This window comes from Notolabrus celidotus, chromosome 12 (genome assembly GCF_009762535.1).
Source record: "Notolabrus celidotus isolate fNotCel1 chromosome 12, fNotCel1.pri, whole genome shotgun sequence".
Lineage (NCBI taxonomy): Eukaryota > Metazoa > Chordata > Actinopteri > Labriformes > Labridae > Notolabrus > Notolabrus celidotus.
In genome coordinates, this window is record NC_048283.1 from 7948946 (window position 1) to 7975879 (window position 26934).

Here is a 26934-nt window from a genome sequence, read left to right on the forward strand (position 1 = left end):
CCATGTGAACATTTAAAAAACAGAGGTTCTTTTTAGGAGGCAGTTTTCAGCTGAAATCAAAGACTAGAATGAACACAAACACTATCAGGTTTAATCTGCAGGTGTTTGCACTGTCATTTTTTTATACATGAACCTTTAGCTAACACAAATAATGAGCCATAACTTAAATTATGCACACTCAGGCACATCAACTATTCTCATGATGTTCTCAGATTCACAAACAAAGGATGGTTTGTAGGTAAATAGTTTGCTTCTTGAGCAGACATGAACTTCCTCTTTCTCAAATTTTCTCACTCTTAAATGTGATGTAAAATTTAAATGAAGACTTTATATTTTAGACTTTTCTTTTTCAAGCGGAACATTAAACATATTTATATATTCAGACATTAATGTTAGATGATTTGAGCAGTTTCTTCTGCTTTGAAATGAGAGACATCTGCGTAAAGATACTTCCTGGAAACTTTTTTAAGTGTAAAGGGGGAAGAAGTACAAGAAGAGGATGAAGAGGAAGAAGAATCATTTCACATCAGAGACACTCGGCAGAGATCACGGAGGACAGAAGAGAGGAGAACAAGAATAAAGAGGTAAACTTTACTGATACTGAAGTTTTATGTTTTAATGTAAAGTGAGGCTGTCAATGTTTTTGATCTTAACTAATTATTTATTTGATTATTAAAAAAAAAAAATCTTTCTTTGAAATCAAGATGTTTTAATGTGGAAGGTTTTGTTTTAAGGACAATGTTTTGGATTTTTGATTTTAATGAAAGAAAGGAAATGAAGAGTTCATTTGCAACAACAGATAACTCTGTTTTTATACATTTTCAGAAAACACATTTTTTTTAATATACATTATTAATAAAGTTACATTTTTTAAGATACCTCTAATTAGTAATGTCCCTTTCTCTTAGTCAAAGCCACCAATCTTTAGTTGATTGATGATACCTAAAGCTAGTGATAGAAAAAAATATGCTTTATGAAACATTTTGACATTTTTTAAAAACTGTGTTATCTGTTTTTGCAAATGAACTCTTCAAATATTTATTTCAGAGCTGTATTAAAGTGTTAGGTTAGTAAGTAGTGTGTCACATAATGCTTCAAAATAGAAACTGATAAACGGACTCAACCCTGAAGATGTTGACCACCTGTATAAAGAATATCAAGAACCTTCACGGACATATTAAGACTCAGTTAATTCATATGTTGATCATAAAATGTACAGTATTCAAATCCCTGTGAAGCATGCAGGGGTTAAATTAAGGACTTATTAATTAATTAATTAATTCATTATTGATTATTATGGTGTTTCATGAACTTAAACACTTTAATGTTTTAAATGTTTTTGCCTCTAAGGATAAATGTTTCCTGTGGACGGAGAGATCGACTGTCTCCAATAAACAAAGATGTTTGTTTTAATCGTGGCAGCTCTGCTTTTTCCTGTGTGGGGCAGCACTTCAGACTCAGGTGTGTGTCGTTACTAAAGTTCTTTTTTGCCATTACAATGTTATAGATATGAACAAAACAGAAAAGAATGATTTGCCATGATAAAGATGCCTGAAATGTTCTCTCCTTTATGTTGCCAAATAAGAGGCATCATTTTTATTTCCTACAGCATCTATGAACTTAATTAAAAATCTGAGATTTCTTTATCTAGATGATCATGTGTTTAAAAAATAGTGATAAGGTGAAAGAAATATGATAACTACTGAGATGCTGTGATGTTTTCTGAGCGCTGCTGACAACAGCTGCTTATAACAAAGTAAAGTCGATGTTCTATCTGTCTAAAGAAACAAACAACTTGATGATTATTATGAATTGTGTTTTGTTAAAAAAAAAAATTCTGTCCCTGCATCTCTCTCTCTGTTTCAATAACAGGTTCATCAGCTAAAAAAGGAGAATGCCTATTGCGTAACTACTGTACCACTCTGAGCGAAGGAGAAATAACAGCTGAGGCTGGACTCTGTGTTGTGATACCGTGTTCTTTCACTACTGATTCTGACTTTACAGCCACAAAAATAATCTGGTACAAATGTGAAAGACCAAAAACTAAATGTGACCCTTCAGACGTGATATTCAGCTCCACTGAGCCCAATAATGGATTTAAGTCTGGGTTTGAAGGCAGAGTGTCACTGTTGGAGTCTGATGTGAGGAAGAAGAACTGCAGCATCATCATTAAAGACCTCAGGAAGTCAGACTCTGGATCATATCAGCTCAGAGTTGAGAGTACCACGAAAAATGGATTTACATTCGATAGAAAAGCAAACATCTCAGTTAAAGGTATGAAAAGCCAAAACAAATGTAATACATACAGACAACTTTCTTTGTACTAACATGATCGGTTAAATGTTTGATTTAGTCTTATGACAGCATGAAGTAATGTTAGACATTTATTTACCTCTGTGGGCCAAATGTAGGAACTGCAGCAGTTTTTCAGATACCTCAAAATCTTTAAGATAATATTTGTTTATTGAAGTTAACCGTAAGCTCTAAGTTTCTCACCTGCCTCCACTCATGGATCTCTCTCCCATCAGATCTGACCCAGAAGCCCACAGTGACGATTCCTTCTCTGACTGAGGGACAGAAGACCACACTGAGCTGCACTGCTCCCGGTCTCTGCTCTGGATCTGTTCCTGAGATCACCTGGATGTGGAGAGAAGGAGAGAATGACTCCCACATCACAGGAAACATCTCTGCTGTCAAGACTGATAATCTAAGACACAGTTCAACTTTAACCTTAACACCCTCAGCTAAGCGCCATGGCACCGAGATCATCTGTAAGGTCAACTTCAAAAACAGCATCTCTACAGAGAAAACAGAGACTCTGAAAGTCACCTGTGAGTAGCACCCACTTTACATTGATCTCTCGTGTTATTTTTATGTTGCTAATTGTTCGACAAGCTCAACTAATTCAGTTTAGAAACCCTGAAATGTATCTGTGAAAGTTAAAAGTTCACGACTTAAACAGTGAGGTGAAACCTTGGAGCTTTACCCAGCTCTCAGTGTAAATAGCCCTTAAATTTATGTTCCTGGTGACGGATCGACACAAAAGACTTTTTACTCGAGTCTATATCCTCTCCTGTGAACTAGTGTTTACATATGTTTCTTTAACATTGTGTGAAGTGATGAGTGATCTAGTTTAGGACACTAGATTTCCTGCTTGTCTGATGAGTTTCCATGATTATTTCTCTGTGTTAGTAGTGACATATAAGTGGTGATGACGTTGTTCAAGTATGGTTGAATCTCACTTGTAAAGTTTTTCTTTTTCTTCAACATACGGCTCTTCCACTGTATATATAATGTCAAAAAAATATTGGACTGAAACTTGTACATCCAGACTTCTGCACATCTGATGCAATCATAAAAAAGTAAATATTTTGATTTATAGGAACATTTAGGGAGTATTTACAAATGTTCTCTGAAAGTAAATCTGTAGTCCTAAACACCATTACCTGATGTCTTTACTTTCAGAAGGCCTTCTTGGGTCTAATGTCAGAGTGTTTGATTTTACAGTCATAGATAATGAGCTTTCTTTTTACACAAACATATTACTTTTTATTCTTTAACTTTCACACCTGTTAAATCATTTATTGGGCCTGCAGGTTGTTCTGAGTTTCAAGTATGAGCCTTAAGTTTGGAGTGATTGGAAAATGTTTTTAATTCTTGTCTACATTTTTGTCTTAAAGATGTAACGGATCCTGTCATCACGGGGGAAAGCGTTGTTCAAGAGGGTGGTGCTCTAAATCTGAACTGCAGTGTTGATAGTTTCCCTCCGTCTGTCGTCACATGGACTAAACTCAGCTCCAACAAAACCTTGAACACTGAAACTGGAACAGCCGAACTCATCATCTCTAACATGACAGCTGAAGATTTTGGGAAGTACATCTGCACAGCTACACAGCAGATCACTAACCTGACGTCACATATTGAAGCAAATGCTACAAGTAAGAAGTGTCCTATGAAAAAGAGTGTATGATTGTATCAGCTTACAATGTGTTTTCTGTGATGTTGAAATTATTCTTGTGTTTGCAGTGAAACCAAGGATCTTAAACAGCTCTGCATGTGAGGTTCAGTCAGAGGTCCTGACCTGTGTGTGTATCAGTCAGGCGTTACCGTTACCCACCATCGAATGGCCACTGCTGGAGAACCACACCCAATACTGCTTCACTTCTAGCGTGTCAAAAAACCTGCTCAACACCAGCATCTCTGTATCTGTGAAAGATCACAACTTCGGCCCTGTTGTGTGTGTGAGCAAAAATAACTTTGGAGAAGTAAGAGAGAATCTCACGGTCATCATAAGAAATGAGTTTACTAAACAGGAGGGTAAGTGCTGACAACCAAAAATGTGTCTAGATGTAGGTATGTGTTGTATTCTTGAGTCTTCTCCAGGTTACATCTAGCCTTCAGACAGTGGTTACTATTGGTAATATGTTTTAACTGCAAGTTCATATTTCTGCACATGCTGCACACTGCATCAGATCTGTTGTTCAGGGCAGCTGTTTGTGGAAGACAAAACAAATACAAGGGAAGAAACAATAAAGATGTTGATAAGAACAAAATTATGTTCCAGAGAAAACAGAGATAACTTTTGCAGAAAGACGGGGGAATTTTCTGTGGTTCTATTCTCAGGTGAATCATCTTTTTATTCAGCATCTTTTCCAACAGTTGGGTGAGGCAAAGCACTTCAGCAAGTGTGTTGCTAGCTTACTTGAAGAGTTTTTTTAAGTCTTCTTCAGAACAATGATCACTGCAACCACAGAGTTATTTCATTTCTTGAAATGAGTGTTTATGATAAATACAACACTTAAAAAATCATGCAATCTGTATTGTGTATTTTTCTACAACAGACTCATGTGGACCTTGTGCAGTGCTCCCCTGGGCTGTTGCTGCTGTATCTCTCCTTGTGAATGTTGCCTGTGTAATCTGCGTGGTGTTTCTTTGGTATGTTGGTACACCACCTTTTTAAACTTGGACGACTTAGTCGATGCAGTGGAGACTTTTAGACTCCTACAGTATTTCTCAACTGCTAAAACACATTTCTTGACATCCACCACACTTTTCTCAACACTATAAGCACAAACCCCAACTTTCAAACTACATTCACCAAACCTCTGACTCTTTCTGCAAAACCAAACAATCGTGTCAGATCATACCCTGAGTCAATCAAAATTAAAACAATACTGAGCAGTTATTAAATATTAGATAAAAAAACTTAAAACACAATGCTCAGGACATGAAGCTGTAGAAATAATGTTTGTTGTTCATAGTAGGCTAAATTAATTTTGCAACAAAAAATAATTATCTTTGAATTTGCTCCTGTATACAGTAAAAATAAAACAAAAACACATATAAATGAGAAGCACATTACAGTGTAATCCACAAAATCAAACTGAAGTGCTTACAGTATCTACAATCATTTAGCCACAAGTGTGATCAATTTTGAGTCGTCGTGTTTAACTGTGACACCTGTGCTTACCATTATGCAACAAGTGCATCACAGTGCAAAATGTGTTTTAGTGAGTGAGAATGTGTTGGCAAGTTGTGTCTAACCAGTTGAAAAGTGCTTATGGTTTTACCAAAAGAGTGACTGATTCAATACATGGGTTCAGGCCGCTAAGGAATTTGGTTCAGACAATAGGGTTTAATGATTTAGCAATTGAGAAATACTGTAATCATGTCAGACTTTCTTCTCTTCTCAAAAGGGCCAAAAGAAAAGCAGTGAAACCAAACCAGGAGGACAGGACTTACATGTCCCTGCGGAAAACAGACCGATCTCCAGAGTATGATGTCATCTGCCAACCTCTGAATTAAGAGTCAACTTCCACTTAGTGTGGTGGGAAAGTGTGTTTATAAAGTCCGGCTGATCTTTCAAGCAGTGTCTCAAACATGTATAATATTTAACAGAATGGTATTTAAAGTGAGCTGTTATTACTTTTAGTGTGCCATTGATGAACATAGATTTAAGCAGAAGTTTACTGTAAAGACTTTTTTTCTTGATAACATATTCAGATGACTTTTTTTTTGCTTTTGTCTGCGAAGTATGAAAATCTTTTACTTGAGTAAAAAGTACATTTTTGTGTAAATGTGAACTAAAGTAATAAATGATAATAATAAAACATGTGTGGTCATGTTGTTTGTTTAATACTAGATTCCAAAATCCCACAACAGTCTTTTTCTGAGACTGTTATCTTAATCTGAACATTTCACATTCTGGCATTCCTCAATAGATTAATGTTAAAGTGTTGTAGTTGAAAAGGTAATGTTTCTGTAAAGACAGTAATTTTGACATAAATGTGGACTCTTCAGTGAATACATCAGAACAGGTCTGTCGTGCAGTACTTTACTAGATTAACTCTTTAATTCTCCCTTCTCTTCAGTTAAGGAGTCACATCTTTCCCTGAATGTTTGCAGCCAGAGATTTGTGACCAGTTTGGATTTCCTCATCATTGATTTGTACTTCTGTGCAGTATAATGTCCAAAGGACCTGCCCTGTACTGTAATGAGTCAATTAGTTTAGTATCAGAGAAATATGAAGGTTGTGTGTTTTTGTTTGTGGTATATTTACTTGAATATAGTTGATGAATTTAACAGTGACAAACTTGCATTTAACAGTGTATTCTCCACTACTGCAAAGAGACCTTAAAGTATTTAGTCAGAGCTGGACTGTTGAGGGTGAACTTCAGCGTTGCTTTATCCGTCCCAGGTCATTTCTGTTCACAGCTTAAGATACTACCAATGGTTTTCACTGCCTCACAGTGGATTTAAGTGAATACTACATGCAAAGATTTGATTCTAATAATGTTTCAAATACAGTCATCAGATACTACGAGCACAGTTGTACTACACAAGTCAGTGTTGAAGTGATTGGTTGAAACTACTGAGACTTTTCTGAGAACAGGATCTCTGTCTGCATTTGTATTGAGGAAACACTGCAAAAAGATACTTTCTTTTCAATTCTTTGCTATGTGTGAGTGTGTGCATGAATGGTTGTCTGTCCATATGTGTTAGCCCTGTGACAGGCTGGCGACCTATCCAAGGTTTACCCTGCCTGGTGCCCGATGACGGCTGAGATAAGCTCCAGCCCTCCTGTGACCCTGCGCGAGATAAGCTGTAATGATAATGGATGGATGGTCAAAATAACACATCATCTTTCACATGTCTTTTTATTTAATGCCATGAACTTTCATTTGAACATCCTCACACAATTAATGCTACAGATATAAGCTTGTTACCGACCATTCACATAAAAGAGCAGCAGCTGTGTCTCATAATAAATTAAGTTTAAGATGACATTAAGTTCATAAGAATTAAAACACTTGTGTTGCATTACTTAGGTCAAAGAGAAGATCCTCAAAAAACAGCAAATAAAACCCGCTTTGTGAGAGGTCTTGGATATCAAAAGTGCAAATGTATAATTCGATTAGAAGCACATTTTTCTGCTCTGGAATAAGTGTGTAAAGTTCAATCCCAGGTCATTTCTCTTCACAGATACATTTCAGTAAAAATACGCCCAATTAATTTTTCCCTGCCTTACAGTGGATTTAAGAGTTTATAGAGCTTAAGATTTGATTTTAAATGATATGTCAAAAGACATTATCAAAGGTACAAAGAGCACAGTTGTACTACACAAGTCAATGTTCAAGTCATCGTCTGAAACTACTGTATCCATAGATACGGCTGAGTATGAGCCATTAAACCACACAGTAATGCAGAAGTGCTCCCTCAGGCTCTGCCTGCATGTGTAATGAGTAAACACTGTAAACACACTTTGTGTTTGATTATAAAGTTCATGATGCACTTTATCTTTCACATTTTCTTTGTAATGAAGTGATTTTTCTGAAACAGTGTGTGTGTCGTATGATTGTACGATAACTTATAGTTCAAACTAGGGATGTACATTTTAAGTATTTTCCGTGATCGATTTTTGTAAATGTTAACGATCAATTATCGATTAATTGAAGAAAAAAAAACATTATTATTCTTACGTCAAAAACAATGCCAAATAGGTTGTTTTCCCCCTAAATTGTATTTTCTACAGCAACAAAATGCATATAACTGACGGGATTGAATACGGGGACACGTTTGACACGCTGATTATCAACGATCAGGCTCATTCAAATATTCTCCGCGGACATAATCTTATAAAGTGAAGGCTCATAATACTAACAGAAAAGTACTTCAGACTCACAGTGTCCAGTTTTCTGTCTACTCGTTCTTATTGAGAAAAATAAACATGTGTATTCGGTCAGGTGCCGGCCGGGAGCGCAACCGGGTCATAATCAGTCCCGCTGGAGAAAAGCTCAGCCCATAATTTCTCACCTGTCTGTTGCCTTCGTATCCAAAGGTGGGAAATATCCTGTTTAAAGCTGTCAACCTTCGTGTCCGTGTCGTTGTTGGCAGCAGTTTTGTATTGATCCTCTTTTAAAAAGCGCACGTGGAGACCTGACGCACAGCCGCAGCCGCCAGCTGAGCGTCTCCGCTGTGCGCAACACCTTTAACAGCTGATTCACATCAAAACATGCTTTAAACTAAAAAGCACCTCCCTGATAGATGAGTGTAATATGAGACCACATGATGTTTGTTCCACGTGACGGAAAATTGATAACAAAAATGTGTGTTTCGAGTAATTTCTTAACAATCAATTAATCGATAATCGATTAATTGTGGTCATCCCTAGTTCAAACACATCAGTTCATGGTTTGTCCTGTTAGGTCGGTCACTCAGGCTAAGAAAAACAACAGTCACAGTTTTGATTTATTCCTTTTTCTACAGTTTTTTGTGACTGTGCCCCAAGTGAGGTCTGGTTAATCTAGTGATTTTGAGTGGAGTTAAACTTTCAACTCTCCCTTTCCACAGGTAACCAGTTTGGCATCAATGAAGTACATTTACCTATCCATCTGTCCATCGATCTATCCCCATTATGCAAATGTGCATCCTCTTCCCCATTGGGAGCATTGCTTAGGTCAGAAAGAGGAGCTAGAAAAAAAGACAGGCAGAAACAAAATGATTTCCTGTTTCCTGTGATTTCTTGAATGTAGAAATGTTGCTGTTTCATATGTGCTTAAGCCTGTCAGTCTCGGGGGGGAAGGATTTAGCACAGCAGTGTCAAGAAACTTCCTTAAATCTTTGAGAAAAAGAAACAGAAATGTGAAAAGGGTCAGTTTGGAGCAGAAGCTTGAAGAGAAAGGAATGCAGGAGCGAGACAGAAAGAGGTAAAAGACAACATTTAATTATGCTTTCAGATTTTGTTTTGCCACATTGAAGGATCTGGAGGGATTTATTCTTACTTAAACTCGTTTATAAAACTATCTTTTTTTTATTCTCAGAGATTTTTGTGAAAGAGTTCTTAAAACAGGCTGAACTTTTCTTTGACTTGATTTGAAGAACGTAAAGCTGAGATTACAGATTATTGTTGTGAAGGTTATTAACAGCATTATGGACTGATTGTGAACATTGCTGTATCACAACAAATCTCAGGGTGGCCACTCCCCTGGGTAGACTGTCAAACTTTCAACTGACGACTGAACAAAGCAAACCAAAACTATTTTGAGGATTCTCATATATTAAAAATGTACATTTCTAATTAGAACAGCAACACATTTTTTGCTCCTTTGATACAACAAGTAAGTAAAGGCCTGTCAGTATCAGAAAGAGAGAAATAAAACACAGTGGTGTCTGAAGAAACTTCCTGAAATCTTTTGGCACAAAAAAGGAAGAAACAGAAGAGTGAAAATGGTCACTTCAGAGGAGAAACTGGTGGAGAGAGGAGAGCAGGGAAGTGAGACAGAAAGAGGAAAAAAACAACATTTAAGCATATTTTGAATTTAATCTAGGGACTGTAAATGGAAGCTGCCGGAGTGATTTCTTCTTGCCTAACCTACTTGTGAAAAACATATTTTTTGGTTTTCTGTGATTTGCTGGTAAAGTAAGTGTGAAGAGTGTCGCTGAGAGACTTTTGAAACATTGCGGTCTGAGGAAAGGCTGTTTGTGTATTCAGAAGATACTTCAACGTCCCAAATCTTATATTTTCATAAAGATTATTAGTTAAATCAACTGAATGTGCAACATCCTGTGTGTCAGCTGTGAGCTTCACTTTTGTCCAGTCCCTCCATGTTTACTGCACTGTCACTTTAAATTTTGTTCCGTAGAAGGAGAGACTGACTGTCTCAACAACCAACTCAGGATGTTTGTTCTGGTTTGGGCGACTCTGCTTCTCTCTGTGAAGGACAACAATGCAGACACAAGTATGTATCTTAATTGTTCTCTCATGATGGCAACAGACATCAATAATAATCAACATAATAATGAAAAGAAATATCTGTAAAAAATATGAAGTTATTTTTTAACTTAAATGAACCTGCAAGCAACGTTCTGGCTTACTCTTAGATAAGTTACTTTAATGATTATTTTGTGATACAAAGAATCAAGGCTGAAGAAAAATGTCACAGGCTATAACATTCTGTTGTGTTTTATCCAATTTCTTACATTAGGAGCTATATTAAGCATTATTTGTTTTGAGAAGCAGCAGTTTTATATACATTTATTGAAGTTATGGCATTGCTATAATTTAAATGTCCGGTTTTTGTGTCTGTTTGCATGAACAGGTGCATCTTTGGAAAGGACATTCTGTCAAGATGAATTCTGTGTTACTCTGAGTGATGGAGAAATAAGAGCAGAAGCTGGACTCTGTGTTGTCATATCTTGCTCTTTCACTACCCGTGTTGGTTTTACTCCACAAAGTATCGTTTGGTTCAAATGTGGACAATCTAAAAGAGATGTGGCGATGCAGATGTGATATTCAACAGGAACAGTAGAAAAGTTCAGGCTGGATTCAGAGGTAGAGTAACGCTGCTGGATTCTGACATTTCCCAGAGGAACTGCAGCATCATCATCAACGACCTCACTGCCTCAGACTCGGGATCATATCAGCTCAGGATTAATAGTTTCAGGTCTGGTGGGTTCCAGTATTCTTCAAGAGCAAATGTCTCGATCAAAGGTATGAAGATGTGTTTTGCTGTGTGACTTTAAAGTCAAACAATGTGTTTGCAGTCATTCTTTACATTACTCCTGTTTACTGATGGTCAGTTTATCTAAGCCCAAATGAAAGTGCTTATGGGTTTCAGGCTGCTCACTGAACTGTGGACCTCTTTTTCATTAGATCTGACCCAGAAGCCCACAATGATGATTCCCCCTCTGACTGAAGGACAGCAGACCACACTGAGCTGCTCTGCTCCTGGTCTTTGTTCTGGATCTGTTCCTAAAATCACCTGGATGTGGAGAGGAGGAGAGAATGACTCCCACATTACAGGAAACATCTCTGCTGTCAAGACTGAGAATCTGAGACACAGTTCAACTTTGACCTTAACACCCTCATCCGAACACCATGGCACTGAGATCACCTGTATAGTTGGTTTCACAGGCAGGACGACAACAGAGGAGACAGTGACTCTGAATGTAACCTGTGAGTAGCACATAGTCCACTTTAATCTCAACTTTTATACTATCTAAATAGTTTATATGGATACAAGTTATGCAGTTCATATCTTTATTTCATTGACACAGTGTTTCATTTTGTCTCACAGATGTAAAGGAAGTTAAAGTCTCAGGGAATACACGTGTGAGGGAGGGTGAGACTCTGAATCTGACCTGCAACATTAAGAGTTTCCCTCCATCTCTAATCACATGGACAAAACTCTCTGATAAAAACATGCAAAGTGGAACAGAAACAAATCTGCAAAACAACGCTTCAACCATCCAGGAGAACCAAACTGAAACCTGCCTTCAGGAAGGAGTCGGAGAGGTGACTTTATCTATCTCTAATGTGACTGCAAAGGATTCAGGACTGTACGTCTGCACAGCAAAACATCTGAACAACACCCTGATGGAAGAAGCTGATGTTAAAGTGATATGTAAGTGTGTTGCAACAAACTTATATGTTTTTCCTCCCTAACATCAGAGACCATGAGTTTATAACTGAGAACAGCCTAAATGACTTCCACAACTCCAACACTAAGGAAGCCCTAAAAGGACATTGTGAAATACATTTAATCATGTTCTTTTAGGGCTTCCAAAAAAAATAAAAGGAGCAATATTTTACATATGTATGGAAGCCCTAAAAGGACATGATTAAATATATTTTATTTTCTTAGTTTTCTCAAGATAATGAGTTAATTTCTCATTGTCTCAAGAAAACAAATTTTGTTCACTTGAGATAATGAGAAAAATAAGTCAAGATCTCCAGATAACAAGTGAAATTGACTTGCTATCTCAAGAAAAAAAAGACAAAGTCATGTATTTAATTATGTCCTTTTAGGGCTTCCGTACACATGGTAAAGAGTAACTTCAGAGAAAAGGAAAGGCTTGTTTTCAGTTTCTTTAATTTTTTAATTTTAGATTTTTTTCTTAAAAATTGTTTAGAAAGTTTTGCCTCACTAAAGAATAAAAATACATTTTGTTATAAGACATTTATCTTACAGGTTGAAGATCAAAAACACAAAAAATGAACCTCGTTCTCTGGATAAAACGAGATAAATGATCCCATTATAGAGCAAAATAAGTAAAGATCTTGAGATAAGAAGCTTTGTTTCATCGAGATAACGAGAAATTTAACTTGTTATCTTGAAAAAACTGAGAAAATAAAATGTATTTAATCATGACATGCACTACACACGTGGGGGAATATCAATTTGCATTTCATAATTTAAATTCTGAACAAAGACATCGTCTTTGCTTCAGTGTTAACTTGAAACATGAGTGATGTGATTGGACCATGAGAGGCTGAGTGAAGAGTTAAGGGTGTGTTTTCTCAGCCACACTTAAATCAGATGTTTAGGATAATTAAAATGTGTCGTCTGTTAGAGCCATTGTGTATTGGATTGTTATTTTGTTAGACCTTAGTGCCATCTAGTGGTAGTAGAAAAGAATGCCTATATAATCATACTTTAAATCAGTCTTGATTTTTCATTGTTTACATCATACATAGTAAAGTAGAAATACATTTAATTTTTCAAAAACATTTTCAAAGTGTACCTTTTCTTTGAACTCATGCTTTTAGAGCTGAAATTAAACAGTCCCATTACTAACCAACAATATCATATTCTTTAAGTATTTATTTAGGACTACAAAGGTTACAATTAATTCTGAAGAAGTGCAGTTAGACAACTTGAATTTGAATAGTTTGTAGATACTGTGTGTAGGTATTACCAACTTATATGACTCATACCCAAAATCACCTGTGGACTTGCTTTTGTTAGTTGAAGGAACATCTTTTTACCTCTGTATTTAAACCTCAAATATTTTGTTTTTGTCTTATTTTCACAGATATGAAAATGCCTGTAATCACTGGAAATGTGTCTCTTAATAGAGGAGACGCTCTGAATCTGACCTGCAGTGTAGAAAGTTATCCTCTGTCTTATATCACTTGGACTCTTCTTGGTTCTGACACTGACCTGCAGAATGACACAGGATCATCCACACTCATCATCAGTAATGTGAAGGCAGAAAACTCTGGAAGATACATCTGTACAGCAAAACACCTGAACTCGACCGTCACTGTATCCTCTGATGTTTCTGTCACTTGTAAGTACACTGTACTTATCTGCCTAGAAAGAGGTTCATGTTCAGATTTAACTCTAGCAGCAGCTGTTGTGTGATGCTGTGACTCTGCTCGTGTGTTCACAGGGTTTCCAAGCATCTTTAAAAACTCTGGATGTCAGATTCAGTCGAGGGTCTTGACTTGTGTTTGTCTCAGTGAAGGTTTTCCTTTACCAACCATCAAATGGCCGCTGTTGAAGAACCATACTCAGTATTCTGTCGTTACTGCTGTGACAAACCACATAGTCAACAGCACTCTCACACTAACTCTACAAGACCACAGCAACACTTCTGCTGAGTGTATCAGCAGCAATGAAAATGGAGAAGTCAAAGAAAGCCTCACCATCCTGATTAACATGCCAGAAAAACAAGGTACATGTTATCTACTAAACCACTTCTGCTACTGCAAACTAAAGATCACTGTGACCCTTATGGGCAGCTGTAATGCAAGCTGCTGAAATGAATTTGTATTTTACTCATGTTCAGATCAACATGGAAACTGAATGTTTCCTCTTGTTCCTCTTAAAGCAGATCAGTCCTGGGGACCAAAATTATTTTCATGGCAGGAAGTCATCCTTGCCTTTTTTCTTGGCTTACTTCTGACAGCTCTATTTTGTCTTTTGGCAACAAAATGCCACAGGTACACTGTTCATTCTAATAGATATTTCAAAGTTTTGTACCTGGATCATTTTTAAACATTGAAACTTGTTGCTTTTTCATTTTCTGTAGACAAAGACAGAAAAGCTCTGATAATCTAGTGAAGACTTTGGAGATGGTGACCAATCAAGAGGATCCACTGGTAATTGAATTTAATTCAGCTGTTATATTTCATGTTTAAATCATACAATGCAAGTTTTCTTCAGTTTTTGTGGTGTAAAAAGCTGTTTGAATGTGGATTAAATTGTTCAACTTTTTAATCAAGAAAATGAACACAGGGGATAATTTAGTTTGGGTTAAGGTTTCCATAGACATTGAATTTGAATGAATTCAGCAATATGACACCAGCTGAAAGCCCTTGATAACGAAGCCTTACTCCATCTAAACAAATGATTCACCAATGTATTGGTTCATCAGCTGTTATCAGCAGTGTTCACAAACAGTGGCCATGGACGATTATTGTGCTATGAACTGTGTATGTGTTGTTTCACATCAATTTCATGCTGGTAAGCCAGTAATACCAGTATACCTGACTGCTGATTCAGATAGGTTTTTTTCATTGTGCAGAAGAAGTCACTGGTTGGATGAACCTTGAAAACTGATTCGTTTTCAAGGTCAAACATGTACGAAAATGTCGGCCATGTTTAAGTATTACATCATCTCTGAGAAAGATCAGCAACACGCAGTTTGTAAGATGTTCCAGTGACAGTTTGAGAGGAGGGATTACTAGCAACAATTTAAAAACGTCAAATCTCACAGCTCATGTTGACACAAAGAATCATTCACAGGAAATAGGTGTCAGAATTGACTGGGTATGGGGTATCAGCCCTAATATTAACAATCAGTGCATCCCTAATCTTAACATGTTGGTTTAAAAGCCCACCCTCAAACCCAAACTGTTCCCTAGTATTTTTCCAATGTCTTCAGTTGTCTTACGATTACATCAGACGTGCCCAACCCTTCAAAGCTGCTTTTGTAGACTGTATCCACAATCTGATCCTTTCAGTCAATATCCAAAGCTCATGGCCTTAGGGGAGGGCTGGAATCTAGATCAACTGGTAAATCAAAAGCTTTGCCTTCAGGCTCAGCTTTTTCTTCACAACTCTGGTCTGGCACAATGCTTGCAGTACTTCTGACACTACGCCTACCCATCCCTCTTGAATAAGACCCCAAAATACTTGAATCCCTTCACTTGGGAGTTTCTTGAATCGCCACCTCACTCTGGTGGAGGGGTCTGGACATTCCCACGAACCTGGGAGCTGTGTTGTCAGGGGCATTAGCCAATGATAGGGGCTCCTAAGGCACAGCGGTCCTAGACCAAGAGTGATTCACCCTATGATTCAGATATTTTTTTTAAGTGGAGCTAATAGAGAGATCAGGGCTACACAAAGAGGCACCAGATGTAGGGGTGATGCTCCCTGGCAAGTGTTTGGTGGCGAACTCCAGGGGGCCTGGTCAGGCCATCAAATGACATGGAGCTGCCCTCATGTGGGTCCACCACCCACAGAGACAGGCAAAGGGACCAGGTGCACTGAAAACCAAGTGGCAGGCAAAGGCAGGGGTTGGCTGTAGCATGCTGATCCCTGTCAGTGTAGAATGGTTTTATAATATTCATAGATAGCATATCTTGTACAACTACTCTGTTCTGTTGTTAAAGCAGCTGACTAATACATGTTTCAAATGTATGTTGTACCTGACAGATAGATGCTCATCAAGAAGTGGAACACAATCACACCTATGATCAAGAGGTAACAGAAGAAGGAGAGGCTGTGGCAGAGGAGGAATCCACCTTCGATCTGGATGGAGGACCAAAAGACGTGGAGTACGCCAGCATTGATTTCTCAGTGCTGAAAAGAAAGAAGACAGTAAAGAAGCAAGAGGCCACAGAGACAGAGTACGCTGAAATTAAGAAAGGGGGAAAAGAGCAAAGTAAAGATGATGGCAGAGTCAACAGTGATGTATTGGAGGGACAAGAAGAGGAGCTGATGATGATGATGAAGGATGAGGAGACACAAATGTGTATTCCAGAAGAAGAGGAGGAAGTGTACTCCAATGTGAAGGATATACTAGATAAGATTTGAGGTTTTTATTGTTGAGTTGTTTGAGTTAAGGTGTCAGGATCTGATCAGATATTGAGGAACTGCTGTTATGCACTTATGATGGATTGTTTTTCCAATGAGTGAATGACAGTTCTTCAAGCTTATTCAATCTAATGCTGTGTGAAAGAGCGGTGAAAGAACACAATTCAGGAGTGCAAAAGGAGGACAAAAGGGGCTCTGCCTCCGTCCTCTCTGCCCTAGGAAAACTTCAAGGGACAATACCTTTGGTGTCCTTCAGCTCAATCCATCTGACTGAACTGCAGTTCTGATCCTGTGGAAACATCAAAACCTCACTTTCACCCAGAGATGCCAAGTGTTCACTTCTCCTCCATGGCTCTAAAGATGACAACGTTGATCTGTTCTGTTCTCAGCTAGCCTTTCTGACCAATTTGCCTCAGATCTGACATTTAGATGAAGACAAAGAGTTTGCATCCCAATAACTTTGCTCATCTTATGACTTCTCCTCTGTCCTCCAGTTTGAGGTCAACCTTTTGGTTTTTGTTGCGATGAAATTTGGTACAGACATTTATGTGCTCTTGAGGATGTATTCACGCTAACATGCTAAACTGAGATGGTAGGAAATGGTAACCATAATGCCTGCTCATCATCAGCATGTTAGCTGTCTCACTGGTGGAATGTTTTCAGTTTGTTTTACAGTCTTTTTTTTTTATCTTAATACAATACTCGCATGGCCAAACTTACACTGTATAGGTCTTCCTAAATTAAGTCCATTCTGATCAACAAGAAGTATCATGAGATGTTACAATCACTGAGACCTGAACTGTGGATTTTTTCTCCTTCTTTCATTTGAATGGCAAAGTGGGTTTAGTCACATCAGACACATTCACTTCTCCTTCAAACTGGGTGGAAATGCTTTTATTTTTTGATAAAAAGATATGAATAACACATTCACATCATTTGTGTTTTCATGTTTCAAACCTTTTACATTATCCATTTTAAAATATTAGCTAACATAAGGCCTGATCTGTATAGTCCTGTTCTTAATGGTCCTATGCTGTATAACCAGTCAAAGATTACTTCCCTTGTTTTTGAAGCTGAAGGGTCCGAGGGGCGTGGGTGGCAGGGGGTGCAGGTAGTTCTTTATGTTGGACTGGGTGGAAGGTTGTTCCAACTTCAGCTAGTTGGGGGTTTTCCACAGCAGTACCCGAATCTAACTTTTAAAGAGAACGTTTCTTTCTTTGGATAAAACTGTTGAGTGGTCGGTTGTCATCAAAGTCTTTCTTACTTCTGGTGCATTCTGCAGGATGAACTAGTTTTAAAATAAGTGTTAAATAAGCAGGGATGTTTGCTATATAATAAAGATAACTCTGTAGCCTGTTTGTTTCTCTTAACAGATACAATCTAGCACCTCAAAGTGTGAAGAGGAAGTTATTAAATAGAGCACAGTGATGCCATTTAAGTTAAAGTTTAAACTGATGATCACCCAGGACTTTGCTGAGAGTGGGCTTAAAGATTTTAGACAGTAAAGTATTGAACCATGTGAACATTTAAAAAACAGAGGTTCTTTTTAGGAGGCAGTTTTCAGCTGAAATCAAAGACTAGAATGAACACAAACACTATCAGGTTTAATCTGCAGGTGTTTGCACTGTCATTTTTTTATACATGAACCTTTAGCTAACACAAATAATGAGCCATAACTTAAATTATGCACACTCAGGCACATCAACTATTCTCATGATGTTCTCAGATTCACAAACAAAGGATGGTTTGTAGGTAAATAGTTTGCTTCTTGAGCGGACATGAACTTCCTCTTTCTCAAATTTTCTCACTCTTAAATGTGATGTAAAATTTAAATGAAGACTTTATATTTTAGACTTTTCTTTTTCAAGCGGAACATTAAACATATTTATATATTCAGACATTAATGTTAGATGATTTGAGCACTTTCTTCTGCTTTGAAATGAGAGACATCTGCGTAAAGATACTTCCTGGAAACGTTTTTAAGTGTAAAGGGGGAAGAAGTACAAGAAGAGGATGAAGAGGAAGAAGAATCATTTCACATCAGAGACACTCGGCAGAGATCACGGAGGACAGAAGAGAGGAGAACAAGAATAAAGAGGTAAACTTTACTGATACTGAAGTTTTATGTTTTAATGTAAAGTGAGGCTGTCAATGTTTTTGATCTTAACTAATTATTTATTTGATTATTAAAAAAAAAAAAAATCTTTCTTTAAAATCAAGATGTTTTAATGTGGAAGGTTTTGTTTTAAGGACAATGTTTTGGATTTTTGATTTTAATGAAAGAAAGGAAATGAAGAGTTCATTTGCAATAACAGATAACTCTGTTTTTATACATTTTCAGAAAACACATTTCTTTTTAATATACATTATTGATAAAGTTACATTTTTTAAGATACCTCTAATTAGTAATGTCATTTTCTCTTAGTCAAAGCCACCAATCTTTAGTTGATTGATGATACCTAAAGCTAGTGATAGAAAAAAATATGCTTTATGAAACATTTTGACATTTTTTAAAAACTGTGTTATCTGTTTTTGCAAATGATCTCTTCAAATATTTATTTCAGAGCTGTATTGAAGTGTTAGGTTAGTAAGAAATGTGTCACATAATGCTTCAAAATAGAAACTGATAAATGGACTCAACCCTGAAGATGTTGACCACCTGTATGAAGAATATCAAGAACCTTCACGGACATATTAAGACTCAGTTAATTCATTTGTTGATCATAGAATGTACAGTATTCAAATCCCTGTGAACCATGCAGGGGTTAAATTAAGCACTTATTTATTGATTCATTTTCATTTATTAAGGAGTTTCATGAACTTAAAGACTTTTATGTTTCAAATGTTTTCGCCTCTGAAGGATAAATGTTTCCTGTTGACGGAGAAATCGACTGTCTCAAATAAACAAAGATGTTTGTTCTCATCGTGGCAGCTCTGCTTTTTCCTGTGTGTGGCAGCACTTCAGACTCAGGTGTGTCTTTATTAAAGGCCTATTTATCATTTCAGTGTTTCAGATACGATCAAAATAGAAAGGAATGATTTGCCATAATAATGGTGCATGAAATGTTCTCTCCTTTTCGTGCCAAATAGGAGGGATCATTTTATTTCCTTCAGTTTCAATTAATACATTTTCATCTAGATGATCATTTGATTATAAAAATTAGTAACAAGGGTGAAGAAATATGATAATTGCTGAGATGTTGTGATGTTTGCAGAGTGCACAAAGTGAAGTTGATGTACTCTCTGAAGAAACAAACAACCTTATGATTATTATAAATTATGTTTTGTCAAATTGTTCTTTTTTTGTATCTCTCTCTCTCTTTCAATAACAGGTTCATCAGCTGAAGGAAAAACATGCCAAAAGAATGACTTCTGTATCACTCTGAGTGACATAGAAATAACAGCAGAGGCTGGACTCTGTGTTGTGATACCGTGTTCTTTCACTACTGATTCTACCTTTACAGCCACAGATATAGTCTGGTACAAATGTGAAGGACCAAAAACAAGATGTGGCAATTCAGACGTGATATTCAGCTCCACTGAGCCCAATAATGGATTTAAGTCTGGGTTTGAAGGCAGAGTGTCTCTGTTGGAGCCTGTGAGTAAGAAGAGCTGCAGCATCATCATCAAGGACCTCAGGAAGTCAGACTCTGGATTATATCAACTCAGGGTTGTGAGTACCAAGACAAATGGATTTACATTCGATAGAAAAACAACCATCTCAGTTAAAGGTATGAAAAGCCGAAACAAATGTAATACATACAGAGAACTTTCTTTGTACTAACATGATCGGTTAAATGTTTGATTTAGTCTTATGACAGCATGAAGTAATGTTAGACATGTATTGACCTCTGTGGGCCAAATGTAGGAACTGCAGCAGTTTTTCAGATACCTCAAAATCTTTAAGATAATATTTGTTTATTGAAGTTAACCGTAAGCTCTAAGTTTCTCACCTGCCTCCACTCATGGATCTCTCTCCCATCAGATCTGACCCAGAAGCCCACAGTGACGATTCCTTCTCTGACTGAGAGACAGAAGACCACACTGCGCTGCACTGCTCCTGGTCTCTGCTCTGGATCTGTTCCTGAGATCACCTGGATGTGGAGAGAAGGAGAGAATGACTCCCACATCACAGGAAACATCTCTGCTGTCAAGACTGATAATTTAAGACACAGTTCAACTTTAACCTTAACACCCTCAGCTGAGCACCATGGCACTAAGATCACCTGTAAGGTCAACTTCAAAAACAGCAACTCTACAGAGAAAACAGAGACTCTGAAAGTCACCTGTGAGTAGTACCCACTTCACATTGATCTCTCGTGTTATTTTTATGTTGCTAATTGTTCGACAAGCTCAACTAATTCAGTTTAGAAACCCTGAAATGTATCTGTGAAAGTTAAAAGTTCACGACTTAAACAGTGAGGTGAAACCTTGGAGCTTTACCCAGCTCTCAGTGTAAATAGCCCTTAAATTTATGTTCCTGGTGACGGATCGACACAAAAGACTTTTTACTCGAGTCTATATCCTCTCCTGTGAACTAGTGTTTACATATGTTTCTTTAACATTGTGTGAAGTGATGAGTGATCTAGTTTAGGACACTAGATTTCCTGCTTGTCTGATGAGTTTCCATGTTTATTTCTCTGTGTTAGTAGTGACATATAAGTGGTGATGACGTTGTTCAAGTATGGTTGAATCTCACTTGTAAAGTTTTTCTTTTTCTTCAACATACGGCTCTTCCACTGTATATATAATGTCAAAAAAATATTGGACTGAAACCTGTACATCCAGACTTCTGCACATCTGATGCAATCATAAAAAAGTAAATATTTTGATTTATAGGAACATTTAGGGAGTATTTACAAATGTTCTCTGAAAGTAAATCTGTAGTCCTAAACACCATTACCTGATATCTTTACTTTCAGAAGGCCTTCTTGGGTCTAATGTCAGAGTGTTTGATTTTACAGTCATAGATAATGAGCTTTCTTTTTACACAAACATATTACTTTTTATTCTTTAACTTTCACACCTGTTAAATCATTTCTTGGGCCTGCAGGTTGTTCTGAGTTTCAAGTATGAGCCTTAAGTTTGGAGTGATTGGAAAATGTTTTTAATTCTTGTCTACATTTTTGTCTTAAAGATGTAAAGGATCCTGTCATCACGGGGGAAAGCGTTGTTCAAGAGGGTGGTGCTCTAAATCTGAACTGCAGTGTTGATAGTTTCCCTCCGTCTGTCGTCACATGGACTAAACTCAGCTCCAACAAAACCTTGAACACTGAAACTGGAACAGCCGAACTCATCATCTCTAACATGACAGCTGAAGATTTTGGGAAGTACATCTGCACAGCAACACAGCAGATCACTAACCTGACGCCACATACTGAAGTAAATGCTGCAAGTAAGAAATGCCCTATGAAAAAGAGTGTGTGATTGTATCAGCTTACAGTGTGTTTTCTGTGATGTTGAGATGATTCTTGTGTTTGCAGTGAAACCAATGATCTTAAACAGCTCTGCATGTGAGGTTCAGTCAGAGGTCCTGACCTGTGTGTGTATCAGTCAGGCGTTCCCATTACCCACCATCGAATGGCCGCTGCTGGAGAACCACACCCAATACTCTTTCACAAGTGTATCAAAAAAAACAGTCAGCATCGTGGCTGCATCTGTGAAAGATCACATCTACAGCCCTGTTGTGTGTGTGAGCAAAAATAACTTAGGAGAAGTAAAAAGGAACCTCACGGTCATAATAAAAAGTGTGACTGAAAGTGTGTCGGAAAAAAAGGGTAAGTAACTTTTTCATTTACAGTAAATCAACATCACAAGTTTTTTTTTTTTAACCTTGTTTCATAAAAAGTACCAGAGATAAAAACTCTACATGTATTCCTTTTAGAGACACATCCAAACCAGAACTTATCAGAAGCTCTGAAACAGCCTCAGGTCATCGTTGCCTTTCTGATTGGTCTACTCGTCTCAGCTATCATCTGCTGCTCAGTCACAAAATGCCAAAGGTTCGCCTTCAAGGGGATTTTCTTTAAGTAACTGTCATCTCCTTTCTTTCTTTCTTTCTTTCTGTCTTTCTTTCTTTCTCCTGTCTTTCTTTTGCATTCTTTTATTCTTTCTTTCTTTGTTTATGTTGTTCTTTCTTTCTTTAGGTATTTCTGTTTATCTTTATTATTACTTTCTTTTTTCTCTCTTTCATTCATTCTTTCTTTCAATTTTTTATTGAAACACTTCTTGATGTCCTTTCCTTCTTTCTTTCTTTCTTTCTTTCTTTCTTTCTTTCTTTCTTTCTTTCTTTCTTGTTTCTTTCTTTCTGCCTTTCTTTCTTTCTTTCTGTCTTTTATTCTTTTGTCATTTAATCTTTCTTTCTTTGTTTATGTTGTTCTTTGTTTATATCCTTTTTCTTTGTCTCTTCTTTCTTGCTTTCTATTGTACTCTTTCATTCATTCTTTGTATCCATGTTTTTTTTCTTTCTTTGTCTTTCTTTCTATATGTATTTTTCTGTCTTTCATTCTTTTTTCTTTATTTTTTCTTTCTTTCTATCTTTCTTTCTTTCTTTTTGGCATTTTGTTATTTTTACAAACATTTTTAAACACGACCAGTCGTTAAAAACAAAGTGTTTTTTTTTCACCTGCGTCGTCCTTTTTTTCAGCAGGTGGTGTCCACTCTCAGTAAACATTCACCATTGAAAAATTTACAATTTGAAATATGTTCTTTTAAGTTTAAGAGTTCCCTGAAGTTTGTCATCGGAGTGAACATTATGCAGCTTTGATCGTCTTATAAGAACCTGTGTGGTGATGTAAATTTCAGTTATCAGTCTAAAACTGCAAACACATTGTAGTAATAGAGAAGTGAATTGACGGGTTTGAAATGACCTAATGCATGACCACATGAGGAGCTTATAGATTTTAATCAGTCCAGTCACACATCTTCTGATCACTGGGGAAACTAGAGCGTCACAGATAACAGTAAATAGAAACCCAAGCTTTGCCGGCTTTGTTTGGGTCTGAAACAGGATCATTGTTTCTCCTAAATATTTTTTTTAACTACACCTAACACATTGTTTCCTGCTGAGTTGGAGGAGTATGTTCAGAAACTTAAACCTGCTTTACAGTGACTTTTATCTGTTTATGCTTGCCTGTTAACTTTTCATTTTTCAATTTCTTCCCAGGAAAAAACAGACAAGCTCAGGAAATGTGTCGACGGAGAATCTGGAGATGGTGAATACTCAAGCTGTTTAATGATATTTATATTGAAGTTTATTTTTTAATACAATTATTATTTTTTACCTTGTGAAAAATCAACTATTATAACCTTGTTTGCATAACTTATTGTATTACTGCACTTTAATTTAGTTTGATGAATAAATCAAGCTTTATTTATATAAAGCACCTTTCATATAAATCAAATGCAATTCAAAGTGCTTTACAGCCACTGAAAACAAGAAAAAGCAAAAAATTGAAAATGTATATTTTTTCAGTATTATTATTATTCTTTTCATATTTATGAGTGCAAAACACTCTTAACTTCCCTTTAACCCCACACATCTCTTCACTTATGATGGTGTGTACATGCATGAAGTAAAAACAAAACAAAACACTTAACTCCCCCCAAAAAAAGTACTCTTACAACTGTAAATTCCTTATATGTATCTTTTTACAATAAAGCATAAAAGTGTATAGAAGCGTAAGAACCCAGTAAAATTCATGACATAATTAAATAAGAAGAAAAGAAAAGAAAAGAGAGCAATTCATAAAAATATATATAAATAAATATATATAAGTATATACATTAATCAATCAATCAATCAATCAATCAATCTTTATTTGTATAGCGCCAAATCACAACAAACGTTATCTCAAGACGCTTTTACAAACATAGGAGGTCTAGACCACTCTATGTCAAATTATGAACAGAGACCCAACTTCAAGACAGGGTAAGACTCTACATACATATTCACACATATACATATACACAAATAGAGGAGGTACTTCATACATTTAAGTAATGTCCACAGTCACTTTACTGTACAGCTAATCAATGAGCACATTACCCAGATCTCCACTTTCCCAAAAAATGTTTTTCTTCATTTTATATTTGTTTTTGTTTTGTTTTTTTTTACAAAAAAGGCAAAATATGGCACTAATTTAAAGCTCCTGTGATGTACTTTAGGTTTCTCACAATCTTTGACCCCTCTCCCCCATAAAAACCACTACCTCTTATACTTCTGCTGGTTTTCTCCTCTACACGTGTAACCCTTTTTTTCTTTGACTGTTTGAAAAAAGCAGGATAAGAATTTTGCACAATGAGTCTTTTCTGTGGAAAACGTACATATAAACTGTCTAAGTAGCATTCAGTTAATCACTTCATCTGACACCTACCCCTCGGTAGTGGTTTCAGACATTTCAAACAACTTTAAAGAAAAGGTCATCTTTATCTGATGGTCTGGTTTCCTATTCTGGATCATGAAGGCATCAGTATTAATATCAGTCTGTTTCATAACCAGTTAAAGAAATTATTCACAGTAGCTTTAAAATAATATTGGATTTATAAGTAGAGACTAATGCACACTGATAGCTATAAAATATATGTCATTAAAACAGTTAAAGGACAAGAGCTCAAAATAAGTTTAAAGTATCAGAAATAACAAAAAAAAGAGAAATACTAATAAAAATGGTAAAAAATAAAATAAAATAAAATAAAATGAAACTTATAAACTAAAATAGTGGTAAAAACCAGTAGTTTAAATAATAAGATATGAGTTAAAAATAAATAAAACTACATCAAAACCAATACAAAACATTGAATAATGGAGTTTTGAAACCCTTTATAAAAGCCTGACTGAATAGAAAGTTCTTTGGTTTACATTTATTTTTGTAAGTCTAGAAAAACAAGTATTTAGACCTAGGTTTAAAAAAAAAACAAGTCACTCTTTGGCTGGGTTTTTGGAAAATTAAATTGTTAACATTAAATCTAAAGATAAAATGAATTATGGTAAAAGAGAGATCCCAGCAGAGCTTTAACTTTTCTCCCTTTTCAGTTGAGTGATTGCTGAAATTTTTTACAACCACTGTTGGACAGATTTCATGCAAAGTTAGCACAAATATGTTTGTCCTAAATGATGACATTGTTTCTGTTTTGTGTCTGACAGATGGATGCTGCAGGTCAAACGTTGGACAATGGTGAGTGCCATGGCCAAGACAGAGCTGAGTGTGAAGCTGGAGCTGCCGTGCAACCAGCTGATGTAGAACCAAGAGAAGTGGTGTACTCTGACATAAACTTCTCCTTGCTGAAAAGAAGGAATCCCACAGAGGCCGAGAACAACCAGGAGACCACAAAGTCAGAGTACGCTGAAATCTGGAGAGACAGAAAAACAGAGGGGAGGCAAGAGAATGGTGGAGAGGATGGTGAGATGTTAGAGGGGAATAAAGAGGAGGAGGTGATGATGGAGGAGGAGGAGAGGAAAGATTGTGTTGCTGAGAAAGAGGAGGAGGAGGATGTGGCATTGTATTCTAATGTGAAGGATTTAATGAAGAAGATGTGAGGAGTGTGTTTCTCAGAGTCACTTGGATACAAAACATTTAAGATGATTAGACTCAGACAGATGTGAGTGAGTTTGTTTTTGAGAGGAAATGGATATTCTTGTGTGTACAATCAAAAAAAAAGTTAACCGTAAAGAGGAGACAAGTCAGAGGATGGAGGGGGATCTGTTGTATTTTCTGCCTGATATGAACTATGATGAAGACATGTGTACTTCCACATGCAGGGGATTGTGCTTTTCTATCCAATTAATCCATTTTGTTTCCACTCACAAAACCAAGTGTCGACTTTTTCATGTACAAAACATATCTAATGTCCTCAGTTGCAGCTTGAATCAATAATTCTGTAAATTAAGTAAAAATGTTATTCTAAAAAAGGCTTTTGAACTAAATTGTTGTAAGAAGTATTTTAAACTTCGTCTTTCATAAAAGTAATTTTTGTATATTCAAACAATGTGTGAAAAGGATTTATTTACATGATATCAGGTTAAATGTACAGCTTTTTTTTTAGCATGCAAGATAAGCATTTTTACTTTAAATGATATATTTGTATTCTCTATATACAGTATAAGCAGCAGAATTTACATTTATAGGAAGTAAGATCTATTTTTATCTAAGCATATATAATGGACAGCTTTTTCAGTTTTTGGTAGTGTCACTGTTGATTTGATTTGTTTTCACTGTTTTTATAATCTGCCTTTTTGAAAGCTGTGTGAAGGACTTTGTATCATAGCGTTGGCCTTATAAAAAAAAGCATTATAAATGTATCAAATAATAAAGTTTGATCTTTAATTGTTATTCCCAAAATGTGTTGTGTTTTTTAGTGTGGTTATTGCTAATGTGTCACCTTTTGAAATGTGTTACTTTATGTTTTTATAACACACATTTGCACGCACAAGTCAAAGATACATTTTGCCTTTTCTGCAAAAAGCAGACAATACAGTTATCTTTATCTTATGTTACCTTCATGTTTTACTGATTCTCCTTTTTGAGATGTAAGTGTGTATTCGTCTATAATTTGACGGAGTTGTTTCAAACAAGTCTCTACCAAGATTGATACCTGAACATGCTCTCAT

General features: G+C 36.4%; 1 protein-coding gene and 1 pseudogene across 1 annotated transcript; both read left to right on the forward strand.

The window, feature by feature from the left end:
- Positions 1-422: 422 nt before the first annotated feature.
- Positions 423-26245, forward strand: LOC117822882 (sialic acid-binding Ig-like lectin 5). The gene is made up of 9 exons (XM_034697820.1): positions 423-584; positions 1351-1461; positions 1873-2274; positions 2529-2831; positions 21463-21720; positions 21809-22102; positions 22210-22327; positions 23491-23539; positions 25471-26245. The coding sequence occupies exons 2-9, from the start codon at positions 1401-1403 to the stop codon at positions 25861-25863; spliced, it is 1878 nt and encodes a 625-aa protein (XP_034553711.1). The 5' UTR covers positions 423-584; positions 1351-1400; the 3' UTR covers positions 25864-26245.
- LOC117822879 lies at positions 9157-17676 on the forward strand (annotated as a pseudogene).
- Positions 26246-26934: the final 689 nt, after the last annotated feature.

What these genes read in the sequence shown, in the direction of transcription:
- LOC117822882 (XM_034697820.1), top strand. Translation starts at nt 1,401, where the DNA reads ATGTTTGTTTTAATCGTGGCAGCTCTGCTTTTTCCTGTGTGGGGCAGC. An exon ending in AGAGACTCTGAAAGTCACCT is followed by an intron (nt 2,832 to 21,462) that starts GTGAGTAGCACC and finishes TTTGTCTTAAAG; the next exon opens with ATGTAAAGGATCCTGTCATC. An exon ending in TCAGTCACAAAATGCCAAAG is followed by an intron (nt 22,328 to 23,490) that starts GTTCGCCTTCAA and finishes ATTTCTTCCCAG; the next exon opens with GAAAAAACAGACAAGCTCAG.